General features: G+C 39.0%; 1 protein-coding gene across 2 annotated transcripts in view; it reads right to left on the bottom strand.

Moving 5' to 3' along the window:
- The window catches only part of PHKB (phosphorylase kinase regulatory subunit beta), a 225,746-nt gene that overhangs the window by 97,306 nt on the left and 111,104 nt on the right, over positions 1–17,336 (bottom strand). For both annotated transcript variants that reach the window (XM_023514768.1, XM_012806835.2), the window contains exons 11-14: positions 17,093–17,150; positions 16,380–16,457; positions 14,279–14,437; positions 3,024–3,118 (exon numbers count right to left, since the gene is read on the bottom strand). In XM_023514768.1, the coding sequence (XP_023370536.1) occupies positions 3,024–3,118; positions 14,279–14,437; positions 16,380–16,457; positions 17,093–17,150 (390 nt within the window). The remainder of the gene's footprint in view (positions 1–3,023; positions 3,119–14,278; positions 14,438–16,379; positions 16,458–17,092; positions 17,151–17,336) is intronic.

The following is a 17,336-nucleotide window of genomic DNA, read 5'->3' as shown; positions in this document are numbered from 1 at the left end:
CCAGCCCTCCCAATCCCATCCTTGTCTCGTATTTTGGAGCTGGCTGGAGCTGTGACTGCACCAGCCCTCCCAATCCCATCCTTGTCTCATCTTTTCTCTCATTCCCCAATATTCCCACTCTGGTTCATTCTCTTTCATGCTGGTTCATAATACAATCACCTTAGGAATCACCTGAGCTCATGAGTTCAAGACCAGCCTGAGCAAGAGTGAGACCCCATTGCTTAAAAACTAGCCAGGTGTTGTGGCGGGCAAGTTATAGTCCTTGCTACTCAGGAGGCTGAGGCAAGTGAATTGCTTCAGCTGGGAAGTTTGAGGTTGCTGTGAGCTATGATGATGCCACTGCACTCTAGCTTGGGCAACAGAGCAAGACTCAGTCTTAAAAAAAAAAAAGAGAAAAGAAACTAAAATATGACTTTAAAAAATTCAACAGAAGAGATTGAATAAACAGTTAAGGAAGATTCCCTGAATTTTTAATAGCAATACACATAATTATAGAAAATACATAAAAAATATAACTACATATAAAATATAATAAAAAATTTAATTAAAAACATAATAATTCACAAAATACAATTATAGCCCAAAATAAAGAAATAGAAAACATTTGAGAAAAAGTAAGAGACTTAGTGGATGATAGGAGGTCTTGGGGCCTTGGGACACAGAGAGTCTCAGAGAGTCTGTGCTCACAGTGACTCGTGGTGAGCATCTGGTTGCTCTCTGGTGGGCTGGTGCTTGAACAGCAGAAGCCATACATAGGTGCTGCACGCCTATATGATGGAGCCTAAAGAAAGCTGTGGACAACCAAGCTTGAGCGCACACCTCTGGTGGGCGGTACTTTGCATGCACCCTCACATACCCTTGCTGGAGTAATTCTGTGTATTTCCTTACTCCACTGGAAGAGGACCCTTGGAAGCTTGTGTCTAGCTTTCTAAGGATATGTCCCACAGCCCTTTTCCCTCTGTTGATTTTTTTCTTTTCTGTATACTTTCACTAAATCCTAAGTATAAAAGCTTCTGAATCCTATGAGTCGTCTGGTGGACTGCTAAGGCTGAAGGTGGTCATGGGGACCCCCGGCACACCCTCCTGCACAGGCAGGACTTATTCTGTCTGCGGGAACCGTCTGGACTTTACTACCCACATTTACTTTCCCAACATTTGGCAGTGACCAGTCCCCATAGGTTGGGCAATCATGACCAAGTGGCTGATGACATTGGCCTGGCATTTCCAGCAGAGCGCTCCACACCTAAGGATGTGTCTGGTACCTCTCCAGTCTACCTCACCCCACCCCAGTAACAGACATGAGAATGCAGGTCTTTCCTGCTGCTGAAAGTAGTTGAGGAAGGGGCCAGGGAACTTCATGATGTTGAATACGGCCACAACCAAGCTACAGAGGGGTGGGGCATGTAAGTTCCCAGAAATTTTCTGCTGCAAACCTTCCTTACAGCCTACCTCTCAGAAACCGCACACAGAACTGGACAGATGCCACCTGCTAGGTGCTGAGAAGAGAGCTACAGGCCTCCCTGGACCACAGCATATCCTCAGAGGACGGGGCTCCACCTGGGAGGCACCCCACAGGCAACTTAGTAGCAACATCAGAAAACAATTTTAATCTTCAAAATACCTATGGGGTGGAATCTATAAAATCCACTCCCACTCTTGGACACTCTGACAGCATTCCTGATCAGGAGAGAGATCCCTGCAAGTGTGCACCACACGCCGATTACACTGACACATGGTCTTCCCCAGTGTCAAGCATGAACTTAGCTGTTTAAATAGTTGATTTTGTGAGCCACGTGCCTATTAAATGCTTTGATGTTCTTTGGCTCCTGCCCCATGCCTCAAATCTTTGACCTATTATTTTCTAAGAAAAGGCTTTGAGGTTTCATCATCCAAGAGAAGTGATGTGAAATACTATTTAAATGATACATACTAGTCTTAAAGTAGCTCAGAGCCACGGCACTGGGGAATGTGAAATTAGATGCGTTCCCTACTTTACCATTTCTTCAAGTAAAACCACATCTTTCAAATCCATACAGACTGTACACCTGCATTACATTGACACGAGTGATGACTAAGATAAAGGCCACATCACCACTCCTAGGAGCAAAAAGCCAGTGAGAAATTTCCATCACATTTTAACCCAAGGATTTTATGTTTCTGAGAAAACCTTTGCTAGTGTCTCAAACAGCTTCTCATCTATAAACCACTCAGAGTAATTTCACGTCCCAGCAAAAGAGTAAAAGAAACACGGTGACAGACCCTAAAGACGCTGTTGCTTCTCCCTTCCTTTCATTAAAACAGCCTTTACTGGTGTGCGTGCACGAGGATTTGTATTTTTTTAAATAAAAGAAGCACTTCAGTGTGTAAACACATCTTTCATAAGTGCCGCTGCTGTTCTTACTAAATGCAAGCTGCCTGCTTGGAACCCCGGCACACACTCAGGGTTGTTTCCTTTCTCTTCAGGCAGTTTCCACAATCCACAACATTTTCATTCTCACAGTCCTCCTTACCGGGATCATTTAGTACTTGGGGGTTTGCTCAAGTCAATATCAATCTTGCTGATCCTGCATTTATTTTGTGGACACAACACAGTCTGAATCCATAGCTAGTAGGTGTAAAAATTTAAAAACTATTCCTTCCTCCAACACATTGTTAGGTGCTATGAACAACTCTGCCAGTCACTCAGCCCTGACAGGAAGACATAGCACGGGGGATGTCACACATAGACCTTTCAGAGATGCCACTGCCTTCAGTAACAGTGCCACCTCCTCTGTCCTCCTGATGCCCACACATCAGACACTTGACACCATTCTGAAGATCAAAGTGTTCAAGTGCAGACTCTTTGTTGGATGTACCTGACTCCTACTTTCTCAATAATAAGCAAATTTTAACTAACCAGAAGACGTAGAAGCCTTTCCCCAAGAAGGAACAACAAAGACCTATTCAGAATAAAAATTTCCTCTTCAATTAAGCTTTATATGTCCTTGGATGAGTCCAAATGAAGAAACACAGTGTCTCCTTACCTGATTGGAAAACCTCATGCTCACGTTCCGCTGACTCTGCAGGGGTATGTAGCGCTGGCCAGGGTCTATGTCTTGAGGACTGATGAGCTCATCAGCTAAAAAAAAGGAGGGGAAGTGACATTATGAAAAATGCATTTGCATAAATAACACTACAACAACTAGACCTAAGAGACATATATGACATATAAAACACTATACAGTGAGCTCAAGAGCACAAAATACATTTTTCTTAAGGCACATGGAACATCCTCTAGGATATATCAGATACTAGGCCGTAAAATAAACCACAATAAATATAAAAGGACTGAAATAATAAAAAGTATATTATCTGACCACAATAAAATGAACTTATAAATCAATAACAGTAAGGCTGGGTGTGGCTCATGCCTGTAATCCTAGCACCCCGGGAGGCCTAGGCAGGAGGATCACCTGAGCTCAGGAGCTTGAGACCAGCCTAAGCCAGACCAAGACCCTAGTCTAAAAATAGCCCAGAAATAAATCAGTGCATTTACAGTCAACTCCTTTTCAACAAAAGTGCCAGGAACATACATTGGGGAAAGTATGTCTCTTAAATGAAACTAGATCCCTGTCTCTTGCCCTATAAAAAATTAAATCAAAATGGATTAAAGACTTAAATATATCCAGAGGTATGAAACTACTATAATAAAACATTGGGGAAACCCTCTAGGACATTGGTTTGGGCAACATTTTCTTGAGTAAGACCTCAAAAACACAAAGAAAGTGAAAAATGGATACACGGGGTTACATCACGCTGAAATGTACAGCAAAGAAAACAATCAGTGAAGTGATGAAACGGCCCATAGGGTGGGAGAAAATATTTGTAAACTAGGTATATGACAAGGGATTAATTACCAACTCAATAGCAAAACCCACAAATAATCTGATTTAAAAATGGGCAAAAGATCTTCATAGATATTTCTCAAAAGAAGACACACAGGCACGTGAAAAAGCTGAACATCATTAGTCAGCAAAGAAATACAAACCAAAACTACAAGGAGATTATCACTTCACCCCACTTAAAATGGCTTTTATTCAAAAGACAGGTGACAATGAATGTTAGTGGGATGTGGAGAAAGGGGAATCTTGGTGAACTGTTGGTAGAAATGTCAATCAGTAGAGCCACTATGGAGAACAGTATGGAAGTTCCTTGAAAAACTCAAAGTAGAACTGCCCTATGAGCCTGCAGTCTTCCTGCTGAGTCCACGTCCAAAGCAAAGTATATCCAAGTGGGACTGTGTTCCCATGTGGACTGGAGCTCCAGTCACACAGCCAAGACATGGGATAAGCCCAAGTGTCCATCAGCGGATGAGTAGATACAGAAAACATGGTCCATGTAAACAAGGAGACACTCCTCAGCCGTGTCTCTGCAGCACAGTGTGTGGAAGGAAGGCCATCATCCTCAGTGAGACAAGCCAGGCAGAAAAAGGCAAACACTACATGTTCACTCATAAATGGGCCCTACAAATTACATGCACTTTGATGTGGAGGATGAAAAGATGGACAATGTAGACTTGGCAGGGAGAGGGGAGCGGACGATGAGCTCAGCTAATGGGTGCACTGTAGGTTACTCAGGTGACCCTAAGGGCCTGACTTGATCACTACGTGAAACATGCACATAACAAATTGTCCATGCTCCATCAATCTGTACAGAAGTAAGTTTTAAAAAACCAAAGCAGGGAGTCAAGAGTAAATTTTTCTGCAGCTTTAGGAATATATGTTATATCTATCCTGGGGTATGTTTTAGGGTCATCTGCAATGTGATTCAACAGAATCACCAAAGGATTTTTTAGTAACTGGTGTAGTACCTGCTCAATAATAATTAAAGTAACACAAGCAACAGAATAACAGGAAGCGAAGGAGGAGGAGCTGCCCCATAGCCTGCCACAGCCACACGGCTCTGCAAGTGATTCACAGCACTCACAAGGGGCTGTCTCAGCGTTTCACACTGTGAATGTGCTCACGAGGCTCCTGCCTTGTTTGATCATTTCACATGTTAAATCGCTAATATGCACAAAGCCCTTATCATTTACCAACGACAAAACAGGGACACTGAGAGTTTAAGCAACTTGCTCATGGCTAATATGTGACAGAAGAGATCCGGTCTATTTCCAGAGCTGGGGCTCCTTTTAAGAACACTACCATTCTATATGGATAGACTCAGGTTGAAAAGATACCAGGAGATGGAAACAACACAAAAAAATTGAGGGGCAGTTCCTGTAGCACAGCGGCTAGGGCGCTGGCCACATACACTGAGGCTGGCGGGTTCGAACCTAGCCCAAGCCTGCTAAAACAACAATGACAACTGCAACAAAAAAAATAACCGGTTGTTGTGGTGGGTGCCTGTAGTCCCAGCTACTTGGGAGGCTGAGGCAAAAGAATTGCTTAAGCCCAAGAGTTGGAGGTTGCTGTGAGCAGTGAAGCCATAGCACTCTACTGAGGGCAACATAGTGAAACTCTGTCTCAAAAAAAAAAGAAGAAGAAAATTTAGACCTTGACATACAACATTTTTCCTAACCAAATTAAGTTGTAAATTACAGATGTTTTATCTCTCAGAAAAAATTATACTTTTGCAAAATCTAAAACACACCAATATAACCAGGTGTTTATATATAACTTTGCTGATTTTCTAAATACATAGCAAATTATTTCCCTATCTTTTGTATGATCACCAAGACGTAAAAAATTTTCCAAACCCAACCAGCACTTCTCATAATGTTTCATTGTCATTCTATAGAAAAGAAATTCTATCTTTATTACAATATTTTATTATTTATAAATGGGGACAGATAATTTAAGAGATCTTATATCCTTGGAAGGCATAAATGCTAACCTACTAAAATTGATATGAACTGAATGGTTAACCAAATCTTTTCAAAGCCTCTCTCTCTGCATTTCCTGTATCTGTCTTTGTGTTCTGCTTCACACCTTGTGTTGGACACTTCTCACTCATGACTATACTCCAGTACCCAGAACAGCAGCTGGCATGACCAGAGGAACTCAACAAATTTACTCAAAAAAAGAATAAACTGGTCAGTTAACAAGTATGGAAACACTTACTATCATAATCATTAATTTTCACATGGTTAAGAGTGACAAATATCCTTAAAAGGCCAAATTAATAGGCACACTTATTTTCCCCCTGCACTGACTTTTATCCATCAGGAGGACCTGTGTCACCACTGGGCTTCTTGGTGAAGAGTGACTAGCCTCAAAGAACTTACACCAAATAAACTAGAGAATATTTAAAATTAAAATAGAAAACAAGAATAAAAGAACAATGAGTTTCTACATTTACAACATAACACTGAACCTTAAATATAGTCAAGTATTTCTGTAATTAAAGATAGCTGCCTTTAAGTCTTTAGAAAACAGGGATTATGTAAATTCACTAACATTTGCAAATTTTATGCACAGAAAGGTTTGTTAAATATGTGTTGGGCTTACCTCAAACGATAATGGTCCAGGTAAAAAGAAAATATTCAACAAAAGTTTTGTTTCTTCAATAAAATAACAATTTAAAAGAAATTTATCAGAGGAAGTAATTTTTTTTATTGTGACACCAAAATTACATAAGACACACAAAGATACTTAGCACATAATTTACAGGGTAAACTTATGCACATCAAGGCTTACCTTATAGTTATCTAAGTAATACATGTATTATGAAATAAGCTATTTGGAGGAAAAAATGTAGATCTTCAACCTCATATATACCAACAAAACCCAATTTATTTTTATTTTTTTTATTTTTTGGAGACAGTGTCTCACTCTGTCATCCTGGGTGCTCAAAGCAACTTCAAACTCCCGGGCTCAAGTGATTCTCTTGCCTCAGTTTCTCCAGGAAGTTGGGACTATAGGTGCCTGCCACAATGACTAGCTAGTTTTTTAATTTTTAATTTTTAGTAGAAATGTGGTCTTGCGGCTCGGAGCCTATAGCTCAACCGGCTAAGGCGCCAGCCATGTGCACCTAAGGTGGCGGGTTCGAATCCCCAGCCCGGACCCGCCAAACAACAATGATGGCTGCAACCAAAAAAATAGCCGGGCATTGTGGCGGGCGCCTGTGGTCCCAGCTACTTGGGAGGCGGAGGCAGGAGACTCGCTTGAGCCCAGGAGTTGGAGGTTGCTGTGAGCTGTAATGCCACGGCACTCTACCCAGGGGGACAGCTTAAGGCTCTGTCTCAAAAGGGAAAAAAAAAAAAAAAAGAAATGTGGTCTTGCTCTTGCTCAGGCTGGTCTTGAACTCCTGAGCTCAAGCAATCTACCTACCTTGACCTCCCTGAGTGGTATGATCCTAGCCTCCGCATTACTATATATCATTTTTTTAGTCAATTGATTAATAAGGATGGACTTTTGAAGATTTAAATGGCAAATTACATGGCATAAATTAAGTAGGAAAACACTGATAGATCTGAGTGTATAACGATTTTAAATTTCATTCATCAAAAAATCTGTATAGGCTGGGCATGGTGGCTCATGCCAGGAATCCCAGCACTTTGGGAGGCTGAGACAGGGGGATCACTTGAGCCCAGGAGTTTGAGACCAGTCTGGCCAACGTAGCAACACCTCATCTCTAAAAAAAATAAATAATTAGCTGGGTGTGGTGGTGCACACCTGTAGTCCCAGCTACTCTGGGGGGCAGAGGTAGAGGTAGGAGGATCTCTTGAGCCCAGGAGTTCAAGGCTGCAGTGAGCTTTGACTGTGCCACTGCACTCCAACCTGGGGGACAAACAGAGCAAGATCTTGTTTCTAAAACAAAAGAACACACACAGGCCCCTCTGCATAAACAACATTTAGAAGCAAAAACCATAAAATCAAGGTTAAATGTAAATGGGAAACTTCACAAAGATAATAACTAAGAAATGTTTTTAATAGTGAGCATATAAATGAAAATAAGATATAATTTAACATTTTAGTAGGTTAGCCAAGTTTTTTTTGTTTGTTTTCAAGACAGAGTCTCACTTAGTCCTCCTGGGTAGAGTGCCATGGCATCACAGCTCACAGCAACCTCAAACTCTTGGGCTCAAGCAATCCACCTGCTTCAGCCTCCTGAGTTGCTAGGATTATTGGTGCCCACCACAATGCCTGGTTAGTTGTTTTATTTTTAGTAAAGAAGGGGTCTCGCTCTTGCTCAGTCTGCTCTTGAACGCCTGAGCTCAAGCAATCCGCTCATCTTGGCCCAAACTTTTATTTTTTTAATAAGCATATTTAGTGCTACAGAAGTTACAGGTGACACAGCACCCAGAAGACTCCAGAATAAATCAGTAAACTCAGGCAGGAGCTGTGTAGCCCTGGGTGAGTTACTCCACGCTTCTGGGCCTCACTTTCCTTGCCTATGCCATGCAGTACGCATCTCACAGAAGTGTCAGGATTCCTTAGGACAGTATTTGTAAAGGGAAGAACACGCGGTATGTGTCTAAGGCAGGTACGTACACTATTACTAATATTTCTGAGAAACAGTGTGAAAATATGTATGAAAAGCCTTCTCAGCCTCCAGGCATCCCTGCCTTCACAGTCAATTCCACAAATATATTAGGAAGTAGGATCATAATTTTTATGCAAATTTTGTAGCCCTAGTAGCAATTCAACTAAAACATTTTTGTTTTAAGAAAGCCAGTTATTGGCTGTGTGTGGTAGCTCATGCCTGTAATCTGGGAGGCCAATGTGGGGTAGACTGCTTGAGCTCAGGAGTTCCAGACCAGCCTGAGCAAGAGCAAGACCCCCGTCTCTACTAAAAACAGAAAAACTAGCCAGGGATTGCGGCACATGGCTGTAGTCCCAGCTACTTAGAAGGCTGAGGCAAAAGAATTGCTCATGCCCAAAAGTTTGAGGTTGCTGTGAGTTATGATGCCCACAGCACTCTACCCAGGGGGACAGAGTGAGACTGTCAAGAAAGAAAGAGAAAGAGAAAGGAAGCCAGCCAGAATAAGCTAAAGAAAGGCCGTCCCCCCAGGTAAAGCCTTTGCAGTAATATTAAACACGCTCTCAGGATGTGTATAATGCCTGCCACAAGAAATCCCACTTTAAGTGACTAGTGATCACACACACACCATGGGAAAGATAATGAAAGTTCTCAGAAATCATTATCTTTCTGCTTTAAGTTCCCTGAAGTGTAATAGCTGGCAAATCTCCTAGCAACCACCATGTGGAAATACATCTGTTATACACTTATCTATTCATTTTGTCTTTAACTGATCAGTTAACAAAACCATGTACCATGCTGCACAGAGAGTCAACTGCATCTGAAGTCAACAGATCAATGAAAATCAACCTTCCGTTTCTCATGTCCTCAGGCTCACTAGGACAGTGGCTTTACCTTGAAACACATTAGATTTCTGAGCTTCATCAGTGGCTTTTATATCTGAGATCAACTGGGCAAGAAATGCCATGAGTGAAATAAAATGCAAATGGACTTGTCTTAGTTACAAAAGCTGGAATTAGGAGACATCATATCAGAATAATTAGGCAACTCTCAAGAGAGAAATATGTCCAATAACTCTTGCTATAGAAGTACCAGACATCACAGTGACTGTCAAAGAGCAGGCCACCACACACAGAAGTTGAATTAACCAGCAGGTAAATGGTTAAGGGCAACTGTGGAAGCCTCTTGTTCCTGTGATGACTTTTGTGGCTGTGGGGCTGCCAAGCACACGAGTCCTGGACAGGACTGTGAGGTCCACTCACAGACACTGTCCCCTCCATGCAGTCAACACAGGGAGGCAGGGAAGGAAGACAGAAAGTGTTTAACAGAAGAAGCACCTAAGTGCATTTCTTACACAGAAAAGGCCTTATGCGTGTTTCCTCATGAGGTTGTAAGTGGCAGAACTTGTATTCAACCCTGAGCTGCCTGACTCCTAAGCTCATGATCCAGAAACTCTTGACCTTTCCATTACAGTAAGTGAAAAACATAAAGAAAGAAGGAAAAAAAAGGAAGAGAAGGTAGAGGAGAAACTGGAGGAAAAAGACCATACTGTCAGAGTAATAATCTACAGCACATTGTTACAAGTTTGCAAGGTATTAAAATCATTTGAAATACAGTTTCTACAGGAAAATAAATGGGATCCAAATAATGACTTACCAAAGAACTTTAGAAAACCAAAAAATTAAGTTGGGAATTTTATGTGTACATGATACATAACACTTTGGATATTTCCTATATCCATTTTGTCACTTAAAAAGTACCTTATTAGTGTCCCAAGGAAATTTACAAATACTCATCCAGAAAAGAAAAAGAACCTTTATGAAATTGAAGAAAACATTCATTAACCTGAATATTTTAGGATTTTGTGTGCATTGGAGAGAAAGTTTTAGTTAATTAAAATTGTTCAATAATTCAAGCTTAATCACAGATCATGTCTTGTTTTAACCCTTGATGTTTTATTAAGGTTTTCAAAACATCTATCCTAAAAAAAATGTGCCTATTCACCTGCCTTAAATTATACAGCATGTACACATCTAACCTGTAATAGCTTGGTCTCACACAGCAGTGCCTGAATGATGTGCAGGATAAGACAACTTAAGTCAGATTTTTTAAAGCTAAATGCATGATATGTTAGTTTCTCTTTTTTAAACATACTGAAAAAGAGCATTTATTAAAGTGAAGTAGTAGCTTTGGGAAAGTTTCAGAGTAAAGTTGTGCTTAACTCTCTATTATATTTTTTAGTTTTCTGAATCTCAAAAAAAGTTTCAATCCCAAAAAAAGGATTTCTGAGTACGATCATCACCTTTCTCCTGGTTTCCATGTGACTGTAGTGACCTAAGGTGGGATTTCTGTGCAGCAAAAGATCATAATATTCAGGAGTCTTTTTATGTGATGAATCTAGTCATATGTTACATAATCATGTCCCATAAAATTATAGGACTGTATTTTTACTGTACCTTTTCTATGGTTAGGTATTTCATATACACAAACACTGCTATGTTACAACAGCCGACAGTGTGCAGTGCAGCATCAAGCTGTACAGGTTTGAAGCCCAGGAGGGGTAGGCTACACCACGTATAGCCTAGGTGTGCAGTAGCTTACACAATCACCTAACAACACATTTTTTGGAATGTATCCTGTCATTAAGGCAATGCATGACTGACTCTTAAGGTTATTTCTTTTATTTTTAGAGACAGAGTTTACTACTCTGCCCTTGCTAGAGTCACAGCTCTAGCAACCTCAAACTCTTAGACTAGAGCAATCCTCCTGCCTCAGCTTCCTCAGCAGCTTGGACTACAGGTGCCCATCACAATGTCCAGCTATTTTATTTTATTTTTGCAGTTTTTGGCTGGGGCTGGGTTTAAACGTACCACCTCTGGCATATGGAGCTGGTGCCCTACTCCTTGAGCCACAGGTGCTGTCCCGCCCAGCTATTTTTGGAGACTGGGTCTCACTCTTGCTCAGTCTGGTCTTGAACTCCCAAGCTCAGGCAATCCACCCACCCTGGCCACCCAGAGTGCTAGGATTACAGGCATGAGTTACCATGCCTTCCCTAAGGTTATTTATTTTTGCAAAGAGTTCAAAAAGGCACTCTGCTTTCTACAGACTGATTTCACATGGATTGTTGGTAAACTTTTGAATATGAGTAACAGTTAAAGGTATCACTAATGATCCTTTTATTCTAAGAAGTCAAATACTATATCTTAATACATGTTATGTGGTTTAAAATATACATGTTTATAATTTATAAACATGTTACATACCAAAAAATGATTTTTTAAAAACCTAAATTTTTTTTTTAGGAAATATCGTAAATAATTAACTATTTTCTAAGAACACGGTAGGAAGTTCAGGCCCTGGCTCAAGAAACAGCATATTGTGTTTTTTTCTCTAACAGTGGAATAAAACTTTCATATAGTTTTGGTATATAATTATTCACTTAGGCACATGCAAAGGAAAATATTCTTATTAGATATCACTGGGACATAAGCTGGCCTGAATTCAAAGGGAGAGTCACATTATAGACTCCTTTAAAAGAGTCACGGTCTTATTTTTTTCATGTAAAATAGTAACTCTAGTTAACTGCTCACAAAATGCTGTCTAGCAGATAGTCAACTGAGGATTCTTTAAAGAATAAATAAGAGATTTTTAGTAAGTATGGTATCTGAAATTACAATGAATTTGCATAGAAATCTGACAGTCTTGGTGCTAGTTTACTATAGTTAAGAGCCACTGAAGGAGTCAGTCTTTGGAGGTCTTTCTCATCTGCAGCAGTGAGTTGTTAAGCAGATGACGCGCAGCTGGGCGAGAGGGCTAACGAGTGTGTGACCTCTGTGCTGTCCAGCTGGAGACAAGGGTGTGGCCTCTCATATGCAAGGTGCTTTCTCCAAATGCTCTGCTGCCTGATCAGCAGGGAAAAGTGAAACTGACTCTTACAAGGCCACCCTGCAGTTTCTTCTATTTGGTTATGAAGCAGAAATGGAGGTGTGACTGGTACTATTTCTGCTGACTGGTCTTAACTGGAGAAAACGCTGTCTGCTCAAGACCTGTCTAGACTCAACACAGATAGTGTGGGCAGTTCCATGCTTTTGTGACTGACTTGTACTGTTAACAATCTTTTTCTTTTTTTTAAGGTTCAATTTGCTTATGTAAAGTGTAGTCAATTCTGCACCCCCAATTCCTTAGCCATGTCAATTTTATCTAGCGGTTCTGCTCAAACAACACTCTTTCTAGTTGTACAAACCCAGGCTGGACACACAGCAAAGTACAAGTAAAGGTTTAGCCTTCAAATTCCAGATCCTAGGTGCCAGTATTCAGAATCACAGAAAAATTTCATCAGGCTTATTTATAACTTCCAAATGTAATATATAGAAACCTATGATTCTACTGTTAAAATTCTAATCCTTACACTGGTTAAGTATTCTTCTATTAAAATGTTTTATTTAGCTACATCAATAGATGAAAATAATACTCTAAGCAAAGATAACCCCGATCTGGGTTTGGTACAACTGGAAAGAGTGTTGTCTGAGCAAAGCCTCTGGATAAAACTGACACGGCTAATAAATCGGGAGTGCAGAACTAACTACACTCTACATAAGTAAATTAAGCTTTAAAAAAGGAAAAAGACTGTTAACAGTACGAGTCAGTCAGGAAGGCCTGGGCCGCCCAAAGTGCCTGTGTTGGACACAGACAGGTCCCGAGTACAGACAAACAGGTTTCGTCTGCTTCACGTACATTTTTTCCCTCCTTTGGAAAATCTAAAAGCAAAGCCTATATGAATAATATCAACTGTGTATCAAAAAGATGTCACTTTAAAGGAAGAAAATCTTTCTACATGTTTTTAAATCAACATTGGTATATTTAGACATCCAGAAAATATAGTCAGGAAAGGAGAAAATCAGAAACAGCATTAACTTAATTTTTGCATCTTTGGTTAGCTCTCTCTGCTACGATACATCATTTATGTAAAGCTTGAATTGGAAAGCTGGCCTTTGAAATATTCTTCCTTAATGCAATGTAAAAAAAAGAAACCAAGATGATTACTGGTATAGCACAAACAAATGTCTTAGCATGTATGCAGTCAAGATAGAAATGACAAAGACAGTAAGAGAACTTCACACAGGAAGCATTTTTTTTTATTTGCAGGTGTAATATTTACAATTAGCCTTTTCCATAATCAGTTTGCCATGAAGGAATTTGGATTCTAAAATGATAGCCCTTTTGATGGAGATGCTAATGTTTGAAATTTTAGCAAGGACTAGGGCAGGAAGATGCACAATGGTTTACAAACTGTTTTCTTTGTGTTTATTAAATTTTCCTTCATTTCAATATGTCCAAGAGTACTACCAGCTGAATGTATAGAAGAAAATGAAAAATAATTCTTCAAAAAATCATACATAATATGTCCATTAAGCCTCCAGCTAGCTGAGAAAACTGACAGTATGTATTTACTGGAAAGAGGACTTTGAGATGACCAAGTCCTTTTGGCAAGTGGTTTACCAAAGCAATGACCAAGCATGACTATTTCAGTCAATCAGAAAGTTTCCACAACCTTCTGCTAGAAACCTATCCAGTAAGCTGAATGCAGCCCCCAAATGATTATAATGGCACCCATATCTGTTCCACTTTCTTCCCAAAATAGTCCATTATCATCCAATGAAATAAATATATTAAGACTTCTTTATATACTAGAAACTCCCTGAAGGCCTCTGAACCGCATGAGACACCACCCAAATCCAAGGAAAACGCCAGCAAAGAGATTTATCTCTAACATCTTGGTAAAGGGGGAATAATGCTCCCAACCCTCTCTACTTACCTAGGAGTTTTGCGATGATATAAAGGGCTTGTCCCCAAAGAAACAGTTTTCCATCACGGCCACAGTTGCTAGGAAATCTCTTTTGACTACCTGGGTTTTTTTTCTCATATTCTACAAAATCAGCTGGCACATAATAGTACTTTGGTACGACAGGATAACCTATGGAATTTAAAAATAAGTATTTAAAATATAACAAGTCAGTGGCCTCCCTCAACTTTCCCTTCAAGTAACTGTAATGATTAGAAGGCAGGGGGAAATACTGTACAGATCTGATAGCTACAGAAAGTTGGGATCCTTACTCCTTCCAGTAAAAAACATGGAGAAACGCTTGACTTTAAAACACTAATTCAACAGCATTTTGCTATACTTCAGCTAAAAGCATGTATATAATCTCCTTTAACAACATTTAATTTTTAACACCTTTGAATGAATCAATAAATACACAGTAGGCAAATATTAAGAGCCATAGAGGAAGCTATTCTTAATAGGATTAGCCTGTAGAAGCTCCACAAATGAGTTACTGTGTGATCTTAAATGCAGAATTATAACCCTGAGCCGTTGCTCAGAGCAGAGAAATCCCCATTTAACCATCAGCCCATTACAAACCACACAATATCACTGAAGAGAGAAAGCCATTTTCCCCTCTGACCAACCCATTTAAAAATATTCATTGGTAAAACCTAAAATTATTCTTTATAGAGTAGGATCTTTATAGATGATATAAAGGGTGAAATAATCAACATTCTAAGTAGGGCACTGCAGAAGACTTTTGGCAATATTTGTCCACAATAAACTTAATTTTCCTAATAAAACTGCACAGATTTCACTAAAATTTTGCTTCTTTATGTATCGACTATTAGTGATATTTGTGTCTAAAGCCAGTAAAATGTTCTATGAAATACAGGGAATACTTTGAAAAATCTCTGAACATGATCAGCCTACAGTGAGGTACATTAAGCTACTACCTCAATACATCAGTAGTCCACCACTGAATCCTAAAAATCTGATTCAATGGATTGCAAATATTACATGCATTACAATATTGTTTATATTATTTCTCACATTAGGCAGTAATTATTTGTAGCATAAAGACAAAAATAACTGCTTTTTTTTTTTCTGCCAGAAGAAAAAAGCAGCTTTATTTTCAGATTCCAGAAAAATAATTGCTTTTAAGCATTAATATCTATTTGAAATTCAATGTTCATCCACAGGGTAAGCACACCCCAGACTTCGGGTGAGTGGGAACGGGCCTGTGCTGAGACTTCAGTCTGGGCATTGTGTCTATGAGGTCTTGCACTCTCTCTTTTCTTAACAATGGACCATAATTTTTAACTTCCATATAATATGTTTTCAAAGTTGTTCGCTTATGAGATTATATTCTCATTCTATTAATACTTTCAAACCCCATAAATATGTAGAACGGCTCCTTCAGAATTCCTTTGATGCTTAGTTTTCTGGTAATAGAGAAGAGCCAGTTACGTTTCTTTTATGGTCCCTGCTGGTGTTTAATTGAAACCAATATACTCTTACTCACATGATGGGGCCTTCGACCATTTACAAAATATTAAATCCACCCTCAAATAATGACATTTTAGCATTGTGGCATACATTTACAGCACAACACTAAATGCCCAAGAAGCAACTCCAAAGAGGAGGCCAAGATGCTCTCAACCATGCTGGTGCCTTTAGATAAGGCGGACCTGTCCAGGGAGCCTCTGCAGGAGCAGCATTCACCTGACCATAGCATTTCCAGTGACCTGAATAAAAAATCATTGACTTCTATTACTGTCACACTATACAGAGCAAATGCATTCATAATAGATGAAGAAACTTTGCTACCTCACCAGATACTTCAGAATTAGCAGAGCTATGACCACCTAAATTCATCTCCATCCTTGCCTTATCTAATGAACTTCTTTTATAAAAACAGATCTACTACAATAATGGAGGTTATTTCTTTCTGATTTCATTTGAGGCCAGATTCACCTTTTCAAATTAATATAAATTGTATTTATAAAGAACTCAGAACTCATATATTTCAAAATAACATTAAGAAAATGTTGGTAGGAAGAATTTCTTGAAAAAAAAAAAACAAGTATACCTTCTGTGGTCTGATGCAGCACAGGGGTCAGAAGATCCTGATATTCCTTTACTTGTTTGGGGTTGCCTCTAAAAACTCCTAAAACACAAAGTATGAAATCCAATAGCAGCTGAGCAAACCAAGCATCTTGAAAATCACTTATAATAATTTTGGTAATTTTTATGTAAATGATAATAAAAATTGAAAGAAGTAATACCAATATGTGTGGTATTTTTTCAAGAAATTGATTTTAGAAAAACATGCTAGCACTCAGAACAGGAAACTCTTCCCAAACCCATCCACCCACCCCACTCCCAACCCGCAGCCCCACTGGTGGAGGCTCTGTCCCCCTCTTATCTGTCTCTTTATCTTTCAATAAACTCTGTTCTTTTTCTTAAAAAAAAAAAAAAGACTGAATTATTGCTGAAATTTCTGTACTTTTAAGTATACATATTACATATATATATATACAGTGTCATGGATTATAGTATTCATTATTTTTATTAATACAAATTTTTTCTTTGTAAATATGAAAAATATATTAGTGTTATTTTAAAAATTCTTTGAAGTATTTTTTAATTCTGGAAACAATTTAATATTCACTTAGAAAGGAAAAAAGTAGACATCACTGAAGTACAGACTATTTTGCTAGCTGAAGGAGCCATATTTCATTTCTGTTCTTCTTTATACCACTTATATCCTATTGTTTAAATTTCAGGAAAAAACTCACTTACCATCAATCATCATGTAAAGGAAAAATATGGGAAATTCACATTCAATGCCATCAAATAGCTAAAACAGAAAATAAGACATTAAATTTTAAACCAACAATTAAATCAGAACAATTATAGTTAGGCTAGATATAAAAGATTTATTTCTAGTAATAACTTAAAGCTGTACTGATTTTGTAAATAGTTTCATTGTTCTTCTTGAAGAATTTTCTCAGTATGTATATTATTCCAAATCTCATTTCCTCAG

This window comes from Otolemur garnettii, unplaced genomic scaffold, assembly GCF_000181295.1.
Source record: "Otolemur garnettii isolate 467f Iridium unplaced genomic scaffold, OtoGar3 scaffold00058, whole genome shotgun sequence".
NCBI classification, from domain to species: domain Eukaryota; kingdom Metazoa; phylum Chordata; class Mammalia; order Primates; family Galagidae; genus Otolemur; species Otolemur garnettii.
The sequence above is the reverse complement of the archived record's forward strand: the minus strand, read 5'-3'. Positions and strand labels throughout refer to the sequence as shown.